At 44.9% G+C, this 17,050-nt stretch overlaps 1 protein-coding gene across 1 annotated transcript; it reads right to left on the minus strand.

Moving 5' to 3' along the window:
• Positions 1-6,495: 6,495 nt before the first annotated feature.
• On the minus strand, positions 6,496-16,908 carry LOC137675669 (uncharacterized). The gene is given in 7 exon segments (XM_068421843.1): positions 6,496-6,624; positions 11,541-11,660; positions 12,999-13,078; positions 13,863-13,913; positions 13,916-14,011; positions 15,607-15,753; positions 16,731-16,908. Coding segments are annotated over 7 exon segments (801 nt in total).
• Between the last annotated feature and the right edge of the window lie 142 nt (positions 16,909-17,050).

Genomic DNA, 17,050 nt, shown 5'->3' on the forward strand with positions numbered 1-17,050 from the left:
GGGGGGTTTTGGGGGAGACATAGTCACGTGTCCCGAGGCGTTGGCTTAACGATGCTGCTGCAATTCTGTCTTTAATTCTTCCAGTCGTCTACCAAGCTCTGTCATGTCAAGTTCGTGTCCATTTCGTGATGGTAACAGTCCTTTAAATCCTTGTGACTCTGGTACTGCTGACTCCTTAAATGGCAACCTTAACGGTGGTCGTTTAGCGCCGGAATGTAAACTTTGTTCAACAGACTCAGGAAACAGCGAATCCGGTAAAGGTGGATACGAAGCAGGTTTACCCTCCTTCTTGTTCTCCTGCTCAGCCTCATCCGTAGAGAGATCAATGAGAGGGAGGGGGTTTCGGAGGGGGTTTCTGCCAAGTCTCCTGTTCAGCGTCTGAATCAATTAGTCCAAATCGAGTTCGTGTTTTAGGGCGCACTATCAGTCCTGATGGATCTGTATCTATTTTACTCTCTCCCCGCTCCTCAGCTTTTTTCGGAGCCGTCCGTACTGACGGCGATAAAGGAGCTGCCACCGGTACAGCCACCGGGGCCGTGGGAGGTTTTGGTCCCACAAGATATCACCGAATTTTCGCCATTCCTCTACTTCAAACAAGGAGTCGGGTTGTTGGAAACACCCTTTAACTTTCCCATAGGCAACTATTCCTGACAATTGTTTGATACAATCTACTCCCCACTTTTCTAAAAAGCGCTGCAATAATTCTTGGGCTACCTCGAAATCCATATTGCCGGCGATCTCTCCGTGCTCCTTGGTTAAGGCGCTCGTGCTCCTTGGTTAAGGCACTCCATTGTAGGACAAATTGTTGATGCAGCCTTCCCGGCAGCCCTCACAGACGGCGAACCCCTTTTGGACAGTTCAGGCTCCGCTGGTCGACACGCTGCGCCAGTCAGCGTTGGGTCGATCTTGGCCCCCCGGTCGCTGCTACCGGTGCTTCTCTGTGTCCGCTGCTTCTGCTCATTTCCTTCATGTCCCCGTTCGGGCGCCATTTGCGAGTAGCGGAGGAACAACACGCAGACAACTCATTATGAGTGATAAAGCATGCGTCACTTTATTAGCCCAGACAGCATCTATTTATACAGTGGATTTTAATTATGCCTGCTAGTCAACTATTGATTGGCTGAAGCTCTACAAGTTACTTTTGCATATCCCTCCTACTTGCGGTTAGCCAGCTGTGCTTCTTTCTCATTCTCACAGCTCTCACTCCCCCTTTAGTTAGTTGTTTACGATCCCTGTCAAGGTCTCAGTATCCTTGCCGTTCTGCTATCATCAGCATGAATTGCAGTTTCGGCCAGGGCCTGAGGCCTAGTCTTGCTCGCCTCAGAATCTGCTCTGCTCATACAGTTGTTCCAATGAGCCATGACCTTTGTCATGCAGCCAATCCCCAACACCTAGTGACGTGAATTCTGGCCCATACGGTAAGTTTTTATTACAGCAGTTGCCACATTTGAACTCACGCCTGTTCCCGGGGGGGTTCAGGGCAATGTCAGCTGGAGCAGGAGTGGATCCTCGTTTTGCCAGCGTTGTTCTGGTTTTTGCAACAGTCCTGAAGTGGATACATTGAAATGTTAGCAGTGTAATTCAGCTTTGTGGACTTACTGAGCTGTAGTTTATGCATTTCTTTTGGTTTCCCGAGCTCCTTCTCTAGTTAATGGGGATTAGACAGGCAACTACAGAGGCAATTCTCTGTACTGAACTTAGCATCTCCTTTGTGGTCTTTCCTAGGCATGTGTTTAGGGCACTGGCAGAAGATTAGGAATTAGGTAATGTGACAAAAATGTATGGTTTGCCCTCAGGGAGGTACGTAACTCTTGCACTGAGGATCAAGGGAGCCGAGGAACGTACCTTAGATAGTCTGCCTACCTGCTCTGGACACATCAAGTTAGAGGAGATGAGCCCCTGTACATTGAAACTTTAGAACTTAAGGCTTTGGCTTTGGAGCTGGAAGTTCAAGCAATTCCTTGCTAAAATGGAAACTTGTTAAAACTGGTCTTGTATTGTGGGTACCATAGCACACTTAACAAGTAGATGTGATGTTTTAAGTCACCTTGTTTCTGTAGCCCGACTGTAAGTTAGAAAAGGTCTGGACTTTGCCCTGAACTCTGGGTGTTAGGATTGTTGTTCCTTTTAACATTCACACAGGGCAGCAAAGACCCCTGCCAAAAGCAGGAATAGTAGAAAACACTGAGGTTGGTTTTGACAGTAGCTAGCCTTGGGCTCCTCCAGAGCAGGTTGACTGTGGTAGATAATTGGTCTGTATTTCTGCAGAGGGGATCTCAGTGGTAGCTGCAGAGATACCATCCCACGTGGTGTTCTTTCTTCTTTGAGAAAATGATCTTCTCATGTGTATCCATTTTCCTACCAGAACAGCCCGATAGGGTGCAATTGCTCAGGAATTTCTTTCTTTTAGTTCTGTATGGAAAGCCATTTATAAAGTGTGATAATAATAAAGGCATTTTGGAAAGCCACTGGGAACTGGAAGTAGGCAGAAAATGACACTGTGTCATGTCCTCTGTAGCAGTTTGTGACAGGCTGATCATTGCTGTGCCTGTGATGCGGGTCCTATTAATCCTGCCACACAGCACTAGTGAGTGCATCAATTAAGTGCTGAGTGTCACTGAAGTTAATCATGAGCTCTGCTATTCGTGGACGGGGGCAGTAGCATTTTCAGGGATCAACTCCTACTGTCCTGTTCTTAAATACCTGTTTTCATAATGTATAAAGAGATAGTTGTAATGTATCCCACTGAGTGGTTTTTATAACCCCGGATATCATTCTGCATGTTACATGTCGAAAAGTTGCAGGTTGAGCCTGCAAGCATAACAAGTTTCCTTTTTATTCTGTGCATATGTTAGCGTATTTCTGTTTGTGTACACATTTCACATGGAGTTTGTGAAGGAGTAATGGTTCTGTAGAGCACGAAATCTAGCTTCAGCATTTTGATTATTTTGAAATCTTACCATGAACCAAAACTTTATGCAGTTGTCAACTGTAGAACCTTCCTTTAAGAGATTTAGATTTCTGTTGAGACCCATTGCCAGCACAGGAAAACAAAGGGTGACCAGTCAAAATACGTATCCTTGGGCACAAGAAATCCCCATGGCTCAGCCTGCCAGCCTGCAATCTCTGTATTGTTTCTATCTTCAAGATACATCAAGATTTTGTCAACCCATTTTCTTTCTGGGGGCCTTCATGCAGCTCAGCCTGTGCTTACCAATTGCTTGTGTGCTTGTGGCTAGATACTTGTGTTTGTTCTCCAGATGGGGTGTAAAAATGAGCTGCTTGGAAACAGTGCGGGGTAGTTAGGGGTGGAGGGATGACTTTCTAAACTTCTTTGAGCTACCGAACGCCTAATGTTCTGGTGGGCTTCTCTCTCTCAAGAAGAAAAAAATCTGAAATGTCTTTTTAAGCAGATTGCAAGGCAACATGGAAGTCTTTACTTTTAAGGTTGACAGTGTTTTTTACTTCAGTGGCATCTGTGATGTCTTTTTTTTCCGACTCCATTGTAGTTTATTTTAGTAGCCCTTTTAGGGTAATCTTTATACAAACTCCTTTCTATTACTTCCAAAAAACAGCTTTCGTGGACTCAGCGATAATTGTACAAACCTTTACAAATGTGAATTAGTTGTTGAGCAATTTAAATAATACTGAAAAAATGCTCTTAAATTACAGTAGAAGTAAATGAAATTTAAGGAAAATGTTACATTGATATATCTAAAAAGAAAATCAGCAAGTCCTGCAGTGTAGCCAAGCCTTTACCTGTGTCAGTAAAAATTTGTGAAACATCTTATATGAATCAGTTGACCTTATTGTGAGATACTGCCCTTGAATCTGTTACTGAATTATTTAACATTTGTTCTTTTGTTTTTAAAGCAAGAGTCAATGCAAGGTATCATTTTAAATCAGCGTGCTAAAGTGTGCATATTCTGCATATCTAATATGTCATTGTTGTCTCTTGTTTCTGTAATGCATTTGCATTACAGTGAATCAATTTTATTATGCTTCTCTAGAGACTATTGCTGCCTGCACGCTGTGATATATTTGCACTGTTGTAGATATATATATACACACATATGTATAATTATGTTATATAAACCATGTCTTTTTCAGGTTGCTTGTTACCTTTGTAGTTTATGCTTACTGGTACAGTAGACCTGAGTAAAAATGTGGGATGTGGGGCATTCTGATGATATATTACAATAATAGAGAAATCTTCGTATATTTCTGTATACTTAATACCCGTAAGAAGAGATTTGTATGTGCATTATTTTCCAAACTAGGGCTTTGTTTTCTGAGAATAGAGAACATTTATGATAATGTAACAAAAGAAAAATCAAATAAAGTGTTATTATTTTCAGACAGATGCCTTTGTCCCTGTTCTCTCTCAAAGGGAAGTGGCAGGTGAGTTCGTAGTGATGCATTTTCACAGCCTGCCAGCAAGGACATCAAATTTCCCATTTCAGATGTACATTGTGGTACTTTCAGGTAACTCACAATACGGGTAGGTTACAGAAATATCCAGTAAAAATTCTTAAAAACATAAGTGCAGTCACATTGGCTCAGAGCAGAGGTCTGTATTGCGCAGTACCCGACAGTGAACAACACCACCACACAGGGAAGAGAGCAAGAACAGGGCAAGCATCAGGGGATGCTTCCCTGACAAACCCTACACAATTCGAAGACTTCCCAAGCCAGTAGATTATCTTTGTATTTTCTTGCCTTTGATGGATTTTTCTTCTACTGACTTACCTTCTGTTCCTCTTGACCATGCTACCTGCAAGTCTTGGCAGATGTTCCCCATGCTCTTGCGTTACAGGAGGCAGTAAAGGATCATTCCATCTTTACCTTCTGCTTGGCACTCTGGAATGTATAGATTTCCTCCTCCCTTCTCCCAGACGAAAAGAAACCATGTTTTATTCTGCCAGTTACACCTGTACATATTACGAAACACATATTCTCCCTCGTTCAGCCACAACACTCGTGCTGTGTTCCTCTGTGGCCTCCTGTGCATTTCTGTCATCATGGAAGGTCTCTTCAGCTGGCTTAAAAAGCCAATACTTTTCCTCTCATGTTTCTCCTGAAGATCTACGTTGTCCAAGAAATGACATGCTTACTGGTTCTGCCATTCTGAAGAGTCTCCCAAAATATGGTCCATGAGGCATTGGGACTGCTGCTTCCTATTGCACTGGCAGGGAAACTCTTGGGCAGAAAACTCGACCTGTGCAAGGCCCCGACAGCAGCAGTGTCAGAAGAAGGGTTTCAGTGTAGGTATCCCTTGCACTTCATTTGTACTTCATTTGGCTCGGTGGCTTTTCATGCTAGTAAGCTGTCTGTGTATTGGACTTAAGGTCAAGGCTAGACAACATCGCTGTCCTTGTGCCACCCTTCCTGACCACCACAGCAACAAAATTACCTCCGTTGGTCACCACAGTTCAAGCATAACAGCCATAACTTTTACAAGTTAGTTGAGTGTCCAGTCCTAGATAACATGAGTAGTGATGCTTAAAGGAAAAAAATCCCTAAGGACACAATAGGATTGCATTTTCTGAACTAACAGCAAGACAGTTTTCTAATGATAACAGAGTTAATACTTTATGTTATGTTTTGTAGACCTGCAAATAATACTAGATTGAAGGAATTATGGTCCCAAAAACTGGATGCTTCCCCATGCCAACTGTCCATAGAGCAGGAAGGGAAGAGGAGGAACAGGAGTCCTTCATAGCCTGAGTGACAACGTAAATTACTTTAAGTGTTTTATATTACAGTTAATGCTATGAAATAAGCCAACCATAAACTTCTCATTAGCAATGCTGCAAAAAATTAATATACCTCACATGCAGTTACCATCCACTGTATACTCCAAATGGATTCATAAAATAGTGTTTGAAAATAAAAGACACTTCATGTTTTGTTTTCTAATAGCTATCTGTTTAAAATATGCTTCATAATGCAGGTTGAAAGGCATTAGAAGCCAGGGAAGCGGCTGCGGTGAGAATGATCACTCTTTCAGCAGGGGAGGATACCAGGATCTGTGCAGAGCCCAGGTGAGCAATGAGCAGCTGTCATGCTGTCAGTCGCTAGCACTGGCATCTTACCTCGGGAGAGCCTTAATAAAGGGCTTGGTGGGGAAGCGTATGTTGCAAGCTCTATTTAGGGCAGAAAAGCTGTCAAGAGCTGGATTAGTCAAATTGGCACTAATTGCATCAACTTATTTTTTTATTTTATTTTAAACTTCGTGGCCTCATTTGGTTTCTTTTATTTTTTTCTGTGCCTTGAAGATTTTTTCAAGATCTGTGCATTTTTTTATGCACTGTTAACTTTGTGCGATGGCATTGCGGGATACCCGACATTTCAGTTTTGTGTCTTACCACACGCACATAGGAAGTCTGAGAAGGAAGTCAATAATTGATCTCTTCCACGGATGGAAAGTATTATCAAAACATGAAGCTGATCCATTGTCAGCCTCTGACTGCAAAAGCACCCCTCAGAGTTGCACTATTTTTTCCCACTTCTTTCTAGCACATAGTCATTCTCTTGTCCCACTGCCAGTTCGTCTGCTCTGCTGGGCAGGTTGAATAAAGCTCCACCTGTTCCTAGGACCATCTTGCTCATCCCCACTGGCATCTGTAGAATCAAATATTAAGTAGATTTCATGGCTTTATCAAGAGTCTTACAGGTGCTTTTTGTCTTTTGCCAGTGTAAGAATCAGAAAGTAGCCCCAAAGTGGTTAGAGAAGAAACAAAAGCTACAATAAAGCTTTTGGTTTTGCTCCTTCTGGTTGTTGAAACTCGTATCCTACGTCTTGGTGAAGCATCCCTTGGATGGGCTATAATGCCAAGTCTGAATAAGGGTAACAAGCAGGGGAAATCCTACTTTGTGGCAGAAAGGAACATGTGTCCTGGCTGGGGTTTACTTACTACATTTACCTTTCATGAATCTTCTTGGAAACACCACAGACCAAAATCATCAAACTGATGATGACTACCTTCAAACAACCGTCAGTCCACTCCTATATTTAGCCAGACCCAACTAACTTTCATGGGCTTTGAACCCTGGGAATGTCCTAGAGTTTCTGCAACAAGTTCAGCAATGAAGGTGACAAGTGGTGTCCCTCAGGGGTCCGTGTTGGGACCAGTACTGTTTAATATCTTGATCAGTGAAGCAGACAGCACGATCAAGGGCACCCTCAGCAAGTTTGCAGATGACAGCAAGCTGAGTGGTGTGGTTGATACGCCTGAGGGACGGGATGCCATCCAGAGGGACCTGGAGAAGCTCAAGAAGTGAGCCCATGTGAACCTCATTAGGTTCAACAAGGCCAAGTGCAAGGTCCTGCACATGGGTCAGGGCAATCCCTGGTATCGATACAGGCTGCAGAGAAGGACTTGAGGGTACTGATGGATGAAAAGCTGGACATGAGCCAGCAAAGTGCACTTGCAGCCCAGAAAGCCAACAGTATCCTGGGCTGCATCAAAAGCAGCGTGGCCAGCAGGTCAAGGGAGGTGATTCTGCCCCTCTACTCTGCTCTCATGAGACCCCACCTGGAGTACTGCATCCAGCTCTGGACTCCTCAGCACAGGAAAGACATGGACCTGTTGGAGCAAGTCCAGAGGAGGCCACGAAGGTGATCAGAGGGCTGGAGCACCTCTCCTATGAAGACAGGCTGAGAGAGTTGGGGCTGTTCAGCCTGGAGAAGAGAAGGCTCCGTGGACACCTTATAGCAGCCTTCCAGTACCTGAAGGGGTCCTACAGGAAAGAAGGGGACAGACTTTTTAGCAGGGCCTGTTGTGATAGGACAAGGGGTAATGGTTTTAAACTAGAAGGGGGTAGATTCAGACTAGACAGAACGAAGGCATTTTTTACAATGAGCGTGGTGAGACACTGGCACAGGTTGCCCAGAGAGGTGGTAGATGCCCCATCCCTGGAAACATTCAAGGTCAGGTTGGACGGGGCTTTGAGCAACCTGATTTAGTTGAAAATGCCCCTGCTCACTGCAGCAGGGTTGGAGTAGATAACCTCTAAAGGTCCCCTCCAACCCAAACTGTTCTATGATTCTATGATTCTATAAGGTGTTTGGCTCAGCTGCAGTGAAATATTTTGATTCAAGACTTACAGAGTTTCATTTCAATTGTGATATTTCAGTATTAAATCCTTCAAAATTTCTGTTTCCCAAAACAACCTTTTATTGTACTCAGAGACAAAGTGCATGTTGAAGAAAGCCTGGGAGACCTAACTCAAGAGACAGATGGGAGCAAGACCCTGAAAGAGTCTGTCTTTGTCTTCCCTGAGGGGAATTTCTGGGTACCACAATGGGTACACAAAGGGCGCTCACAAAGCACAAGAAGTTATTACAGTTAGATGAATAGATACACTAGTCTCCAGCAGAAAAGTACTTTGTTTTCTTACCCTGCTTGCCTCTGATAGGCACAGAAATTTTACCATTCACTAGCAGGGACAGTAGCACCAAATGACAACAAACACTCGAACAAAACAGCATCCTCTTCTATAGCATCTGTGAGTGCTACTAGTTGGTGCTAGCACTTGAGTGCATTGCTTTGCAGCACACATACTTTAAAGGAAAGTCTATCTGCTTGCCCATTGCCTTCTAGTACTGAGGACACGTTTGTCATCTCATCCTCCCATTGTGTATCTGGTGGAGTGTACTGGGACAGGGACCATGCATGCTGTCTTAGGTAGTTGGGCAGCTCACTGTTTTGTGTACTGACAATGGCAGCCTTCAAATGCTTTAGAAGAAGGTTCAGATGGGGAAAAAGAAGTCTACAGAGTAGTAATGGACTGTTCTGCCCAAAGAGGACTTTTGTTTCTGATAGAGAGATGCTTGGGGAACTCTCACCTGAACTTTGCTGATAAGGAAGGTTTTGCAACCCGCACCTCAGAGCAGTGAGTTCCCCTTTTTGGACTCAGCCTGGCAGCGACGGCAACATCCTGGAAACTGAATCTGGGTCTTACGATCATCATTCTGCCTGGTTTCAACATAGGGAATCAGATTTGGTTCTTGCGTTTTACCTTCTGCTTTCCAAGCTGTTTAATGGCATCGTGGTCAAGTTTTCAAGCTTTAGTAACCCAGTAGCTTGTTAGAGACTTGCGGCAGAACCGTGCGATTTGGCTGCTCTCAGCAGAGGAAGATTTCAGTTTCTGTATTCTTTTTCGCTTTGGTTTAGCACCTTGTCTGAAACCTTCCTTCCGAATGGGAGCTTTGCTAGAGGAGGTGTGTGATACTAGCTGTAGTAGGAAGCATACCCTTTCCAGAGCCATTTGGGAATGGGATGTAAAGTTACTGGGCATATTAAAACACACATTTTTGGAAGTGTTTTCAGTTATACCCCTTTTCCACGTTGCTACATGTTTGTTGCTAGCACCCATCTGCTCTGAGCTCCTTGTCTGTCCTAGTTTTCCCACCTGTTAATTCTCCATGTCAGCCAAATACAGCTTTTCTGCATTGCTTCAAAATGAATGATTTCTGAGACCTTTTCCTTGGCTACTATTGCTTTACAAAACAGTAGAATATCCTCACTCGCTGAAGAACCACACAGGCAATCAATCTGCAATGTCAAACATTTTCTATTTAGCCTTTATTAGAAGCTGAAGCACGGGTTGCACACAGCTGTCATGGTTACAGACAGTTTAGGACTACCAGGCATTCGTGATTTTAAACGTCATTCACTATCTGTGTAATAGCCTCACCAGCACAGATGCTCTGTGTCACAGAGCATTGATCCCTGTTACGCTAGCACCTTTGCTGACGAAAGTCATGTAGCTGACCTACTTTTTTTTTCCCCCAGAAAAATATTCAGGACATTGTTTACTTACTCAGCACTCATTATACAGTGATGTGGGTGTGCGAGCAGAGTTGCAGAGTTACAGAGGTTAAGTCTTCATTTGGGCTTCTCATATTTGCTTTTTAAAACTGATTTACATCTCTGACAGTCCTGCATTTTGTTAGAAAAGAAGCCTCGTTATATGCTTATCTTGCACCTCTCTCTAGACAACCCTTTTGGTCACTGATGGACAGAGAGGTAGATAAACATCTGAAATGACCCAGTGTAACCACCCATCAGTCTCAAGGCGTTGTGGGTGCACTCGGATTTCTTTCCATTATACAGATTAACTGGGCAAAGTAACCAGCCTAAAACACTAAAAACAGTTTCAAAGTTTCTGTTTTAATTTATCTTCCTAGTGCTGCGTAGAGTTACATACAAGCAAAAAGAACAAAAAGAAAAAGATGAAGAGGGGACAGAAAAGGACAGACTTCACATAATTCAATAATGTGAAGCTATTTCAACTGCCTTAGCTAGTGAACCTTGTTGATCTATCGACACAAAATAAATGAACGAACCACACATATCTACTTGTGTCTATCTGATGGACAGACTGTGAGCTCTAATAGGCAGGCAGTTGCCAGCAGCCAGGATGCCTCTGTTCCTGTGCAGCGATTTGTCTTTCTTGGGCCTCTGCTACCGGGTCGGCTAGGAACGCCAGCATCAAGTCAGAAATCTGTGCCAGGGCAGCAGTGTTCCCCATCTCTCTCTCTCTCCCCTGTCCCTTGAGTGGTTCTCTCCAGCATCAAGAGGCACTGATGGGAAAACCCAAGGAAGGAGAGCAGATGCATGCAGCTGCTTGTCTAGACACCCCTTGGAGCTGGGCAGGGAGGAGGCCTTTCTGGGCAGTTCCATTCACCCTACTGGGGACATCTGAACTAGCCAGATGATTTCCAGCCCAGAGATGTCTTTTCTCTCTGAGGGCTGTGAACGGGGCCCATAGTGACTGACTCAGGTGTGGGGAGCCTGCAGAGTGAGCCTGAAGGTGAGGAGAGGAAGGTCCCTCCTTCTGTAGCCACATCTGTGCACTCCTCTTCGGTGTGCATTCCTGTTTTGGGATCTCACTTTGCTCTACCTTGGCTCTGCCTGCTGTCTTCACATTCTCATCAGCTGTGGCTTTTATTCTGTTTTCGCCAGCTTGTTTTTTTCACCAAAAATGTTAATTTTAAGAATTCTAGGCAGTTTTTTCAGGTGCATTTGGGTGGGTGTCGATAACAGTCTACATAGAGAGACCTCAAGCATTTACTTAATGTAAATTCGCAGAACAGCCATCGTCCCTTAGGACTTACTGATGATGACAAATCCGTAGAACATAATTCTTTGTGGTATGAGCAACTAACTCTGATTTATAACCTCAAATGTCCAGAGCAACTGCATGACCCAGTGCCTTGGCTTAGCATGCTATTGGGAATGGTTTGCTGGTCAGCACAGAGCAGTTAATGGTTTTTGCAGGGGACATCATGCCCAGGGACAGCAAGTGAGCAAGTTCAGCCCTTCATGCTTTGTCCCTTGGAGATAGACTGCCGTCAGCACGGCTTTCCTGCTCTATCACCACTGTTTTTCTCCACGCCAGCATGCAGACCGTTTCAACAGAGGGGCTTAAGCAGTTCCCAGGAACTGCTTTCAGCTGCTGTGCCTTGCCAGGCTGATTTTCCCAATCAGGTTTTGCAGCAGAGGACCCCACAGTACCACCACTCCACTTACCGAGACATTTCTGTTAATAATTTTTCTTGCAAAGCCAAATACAGCCACAGTACATTGTAGCGGGGGAAGCTCAGCAGGACCACTGACCTGCGCCTGCTGGCACAGCCCCGGTGGAGGGATCTGGGAGGATGAGATGAGAGTAGAAAGCGGTTATCCATCTGAGCCTGTCCCTCCGAAATGCCCACATGCCACCTTACACTCTGTGTTGCACATGTCAGCAAGTGCTTCTGAAGAAGGAAAAGCCTTTTGGAGAGTGCGCGTGGCTCTGTGAGAGCTCTGCCCTGGAAGTACACTTACTCCGGCAGCCTAATTTCAGTTCCTGCAGATGATTTCCCACAGCATTAATTAGGGTTACTCTTTTCAGTGTGGCTGCATTTTCATTCCTTCTCCCAACAAGATGCCTACAAAGGCCCCGTTACCTGGTGAATGCAGCTAGTTGTTGCACCAAATCTAGTAATGCAGCATTATTGTGGTTACTCTGTGCTTAGGCCTTCCAAACTCACCTGGGCTATACCATAAAACCTTCCTCAGCAAAGACCTTCAGAAGACTTGTCAGTTTATTGCTCATATTACAATCAATATCCTACCACATTCAATCACGTTATTGAGCCTATTGTAAGTACAAGATAATGAAGTTTTATGAATGACTAATTTTTACCTGCTTGGATAAACCTACTCATCACAAAAGCGTACTTGGAGAAATCTCTAATGTGTCTCCACCATTTTCTCTCTCCGTGCAGCACTACCCTGCTCCTGCTAAGCCCTGAGCACTGCTTTCTGCCATAGCACTCCTGCGTTACCCGTTTTGTTCCCAGTGGTGCTCTTAGAGGCTCTTTATAGCGCTCTCACTCAGCTGAAGCAGGGAAGCATTTGAGCTGCTGTACCGAGCATTAAAGGCACCCAGGAGAAAGCAGCCACACTCGCCTGGAGACCAGGAGCTTCTGTGTCTGGCGAGACACAGCAGGCTCTGTTTCAGGTATAGGTCAGGGCCAGAGGGCCCTGTGTCTTGCTCTTAGTGTTGCAGAGACTTTTCCTGAGCATGATCCGTGGGACATGCTTGTGGGGGTCGCTGGTTAATAGGGAGAGTGCCTGGTGATTCAGCTGCATGTTGCATCAGCAGCTGGGGCCCATGTTGGGTTAGGCAGGGTACCAAGTGGGTACCTGCCTTCCTGAGCTACTCTGTGCCCCACTGGTAGCAGCACCAAGGGACTGGCAGCACCAGAGACATGGTGATGCAGAGAGCTGGAGGTGTCTGAGTCAGACCAGCTCGGTGGTCAGCTAACAAAGTTACCCTTCCTTATGTCTCAAGGGGAAAAAAAAAAAACAAACCCACAGGTGTAGCTATATAAAGGGAAACACTGAATATTTTCAGTATTCAGAAGAGCGAGTGACCTGTGTGAAGCCACGTATCAGCAAACAAATGCAAGCAGCCACTTGCAAGTGTGAAGTGTAACTAACACGAAGAACTGAGTGCCATGTTCCTTTCGGAAGTGTTAGTGACCACTCGCTCATCGGCAGGTTGCTAAGATGCGAATTTCCTGGGAAACAGAAATACACAGCTTTAAAATAAAGATAGCAGAGACCTCATGAATTTTGTCTCAGTTCTTTTATTACAGTGAAAAACTGCACAGTACTAGCCTACTGAAAGAATAAAAGCTGCAAGTAACTTTTCACCAGAAGGAGTCAATCCAAGGTAAAACTGACCTAGAAATCATAGCTGTTGCAAACTATAAAGTCTGAGCTGGGGCCTCCGGCTGTTGTTTCCCGTTGGAGCAGGTCCAAAGATCACAACGTTCTTTACGGAAGTTTCTCCTTTAACAAGCTGGGGAGGGAAAGAGTTAAGGGATATGTTAAAAGCAAGTTAAGGGATATGTTTTTTTCCACGAATCTTTTTATACAAGATGCAAGGAAGTGTTTGCCTAGACGCAAGACATTGAAAAGGCAATTTTTTAGCAATTGCCCTCCCCTCCTGTCTGTACATGTGTTTCCTAACTATGATTCAGATCAGTAGAACTGAATTACTGTGAATTGTTTCCTGTACAAAATACACTGTGGGGTGGGTTGGAATCGTCCAGGTCAGCAACACCCACCCCTCTGTGCAAGAAGCTGGTCTTTTTAGGGTTTAGCCACCTCTTCGCCACTCACATCCTGGGTGAGGAAGCTCTTCACCCACACTGGGAAAGGGGGGGAGACCCCATCCTGCTCACTCCCTCAAGCGTGGCCTCCCACCGCGCTGGGCTGGCAAAGCACGCCAACATGGGCCAGGATCTGTGGTGCGTCCACAGGGACACAGGGGACAATGTCCTCGTGGCAGGACATTACCTTCCTCCATCACGCGCTGGTAGAAGCACCAGGGGACACCAGCGGGACGTGCCTGAAGCAGCAACCCCTTCCTTCGCACTCCTTAGCCGTGATGCCGGGGAAGCCACAGTTTATCCTGGCATAAGGATCGGCGGGACATACTTTCTTAACTGTGTAAAGCAAAAACGAAGGAAGGAAGGAGGCCGTGTTACTTTATGCTTCATTTCCCTGGTGGTGTAATTCACAAATAAAAGGCAGACCACGGAGGTGAGGTCAGTGAGCAGATGTGACAGCCACAATGACCTTCTCCATACCAATTTCAGGCAGCAGGTTGGCCCAAATCCTTACCACGCCTGTTAGGCAGACCTAAAGACCAAGGGGTGAGGAATTGCTGCTGTGCCCCAGGGCCCAGAGGGGGAAAAATTCTCCCCTAGAAGTGTCTGGTAGGCAGCGACCCAGCTTTACCTTTCCTAGATCCAGCAACGGGGTGAGAAGCCCTGTGTCTACCATAATGGTGCCACAGACACTGGCCTCTGACCAGGGTATATTCATGACCTGACCCAGTGCTAACCCCAGAGCAGTCTGGCTAATGCGAGGAGAGGTAAACCCAGCCTTCTCTGCATGCCAACTTGAGTTATGGAAAGGAGGTAGGTCATTTAGGATGAAATCACAGCTCATCCAGGCAGTTTAAAGTAAAATCACAGGTAAAGGTTATACCACCCGTCCTGAATAATTCAGTTTTCCTCTCCTGAAACAGTTCTGCTCAGAAAAGAGATTCTATGAAAATGGCACTATAAAGTGCTGCCATTTGTTTTTCAAGATTTTTATGAAATGCAAGCAGTGTTGAAAAGCAATTTTTTTTTTCTCCAACAATTCTGACCCCTTTTCACCAATCTTGTTTCATATCAAGTTCTTTTATTGGGTAACGTTGCCTTTGCACCCTCACTTCTTTTCATTTCACCTGTGCAACTGCTGAGATTGCCCTGAAGTTCTAAGAAGGAGTCATGCAGTCAGCCCAGCTAATATAGCTTACATGCAGCAGTGATGTAAAATATACACCCAGTCCTTAAACGACTGGGAGAGCAGCTCTTACCCTCTCTGAGAAAACAAAGGCAAAAAATGGAAGCAGGATCTTAGAAGCTTTAGAAGGAAGAATCTAACAGAGAAAAGGATTTCCCCTGGGATATTTTGGAGAGTTCATTGAATGAAGTCTGGGAGAAAAAATGGGAGAGAAAAAAAAAACACTAAGTGTAATTATGCTGGGAAACAGGCAGGAGAGGAGGGAAGTGGCAATTACCAACACAGGCTGGAGAAAAGAGCAAAGAACCTGAAAGTTACAGGATGCCTGTGGTCTGTTGCACAAGTGTCAAACAACTACAGAGGGACTCATCTACGCAGGACTTTGACATGTAGTGCAAAAGTCCTCCTCAGCCACATAGAAAACCCATTTAAATAAGTGCTGAGAATCCCTTGCTCTACTGATGAACAAGACCACAAATGGCAGTGAAATGTTTTTAAATAATCAGCACGGGTTATTTGATAACTAGAAGCCTGAAGGAAGAGGAAATACATTGTGTGAAGAGGATGAGACAAAACACTGATGGGTAAGCAAGATCTGACTTTGCATTTTACTACCAGTGGTCTTCTAATAGAGGTTTGTGCCCAGCTCATTGGCCTAAGAAGAAAAGCAGAGCTGCTCCACAGTTGTACACATTTCTGCACAATCGAACACCAGGTAAATCAGTGTTTCTGGCAGAGATATTACCTCTCTTTGCTTTAGGAGCAAAGCACCAGGGAACTCCGGGGACTGAAGCGTTGAAGCAGCACCCAGCTTTCCTGCACTCCACTGCTGAGATTCCCGGGTAGCCGCAGTTCCTCCGCTCCCTGGGGAGCATTTTACACTGGCATCTGGCTGTTCAGGACAGAAGTAGCAAGTTACAGGGTGTCAGTTTGCACACTCGTTAGCAGGGGTGCATTTATCATATGTCCACTGGGAGCAATGATCTTTCCCTAGACTCTGCCTATCTTTGCAAGCATGCCTTTTCTGTCGCTTGCTAAGATCAGAACTGGTGTGGTTTAAAACCTGGTTTTAAACTCCCACTGATTTCAGTAAGGGTTGTACTCCACCCTTTGAGAATCTGTGGTCTCACTTGCAGCCAAGCCAGCCCAGCACACTGGGGTCTGTGGACTTCAAATAGAACACATCAAATGGTAAAAACCCATAACTTCAAAGTCATGCTAGTAAATGTTTGATGCTTTGCCCACCTCATGTGAAGAAAGAAAGAGTTAAGGGTCCCGTGGATATTCAAACAGGTGTAGAGATACAAAATCTTTGCATTCTCATCAGGTGACTATAAAAATATAGGATTACGTGCAAATAGTTGTGGCTATACTTCTAACATTTTAAGTCTACTGCAGAGTCATCCACAACCAAGAAATTCTGGAGATGATCCTAGGTGTCTGTCATTGAGTTACTTGCTTTCCACTTCTTAAGTTGTCTAAATGACTTGTCTTTTATTGAGGAGGCAGATAGACTCCTTTGGAAATTATTCACATGGCAAATGATGGCAGAAGACTAGTTAGACAAAGCTAGCTCCTGTTCCGGTCCTGGTCCTGTTCTAGCAAGGTCCTGGGCATGTCTGTCCCTCTGCTTTTGCAGCAGGTTCCTGGTTATTCCATCAACGCAAGAATTCACCTGCAGTCTTTTTTATTGTGCCATAGATTTCTCTGAAAAAATTAAAAAGTAGACTCCAGCTTCGGTAATAGTACCAGAGCAAGACATTCCCTGTCTGACACGTAAACTGGAGACATGTTCTTGCTGCAGTTACAGTCAGTAGGATCAGGCCCACGTACATACCTGTGAAGGCAACAGCAGATGAATATACTTACTTGGTAACATCCTTCCCTCTGCCAAGGTGCTGAGGGCTATGACGAGGATGATGGAGAGCACACAGATCGCTTTGAGATCCATTGCTCTTCGAAGGCAGGTGGCGGAGAGGTGCCACTCTCCGTGGAAGGAGCTTGTTTTATACGCTCCTCGTGTTTGCCTGGTGAGGTCTGATAACATTGTTCCATCCAGTGTTTCACCCAGAGGTTGGGTTTTCTTTTGTTTAATTAGGAAATGTTACCATGCATATTTTGATATCCCCAAGATAAATTTCTAGGCTCCTGTGAGCTATTGATCACGTATCTATTTTGTACCTATAGAT

Source organism: Nyctibius grandis, chromosome 2 (genome assembly GCF_013368605.1).
Source record: "Nyctibius grandis isolate bNycGra1 chromosome 2, bNycGra1.pri, whole genome shotgun sequence".
NCBI lineage: Eukaryota > Metazoa > Chordata > Aves > Nyctibiiformes > Nyctibiidae > Nyctibius > Nyctibius grandis.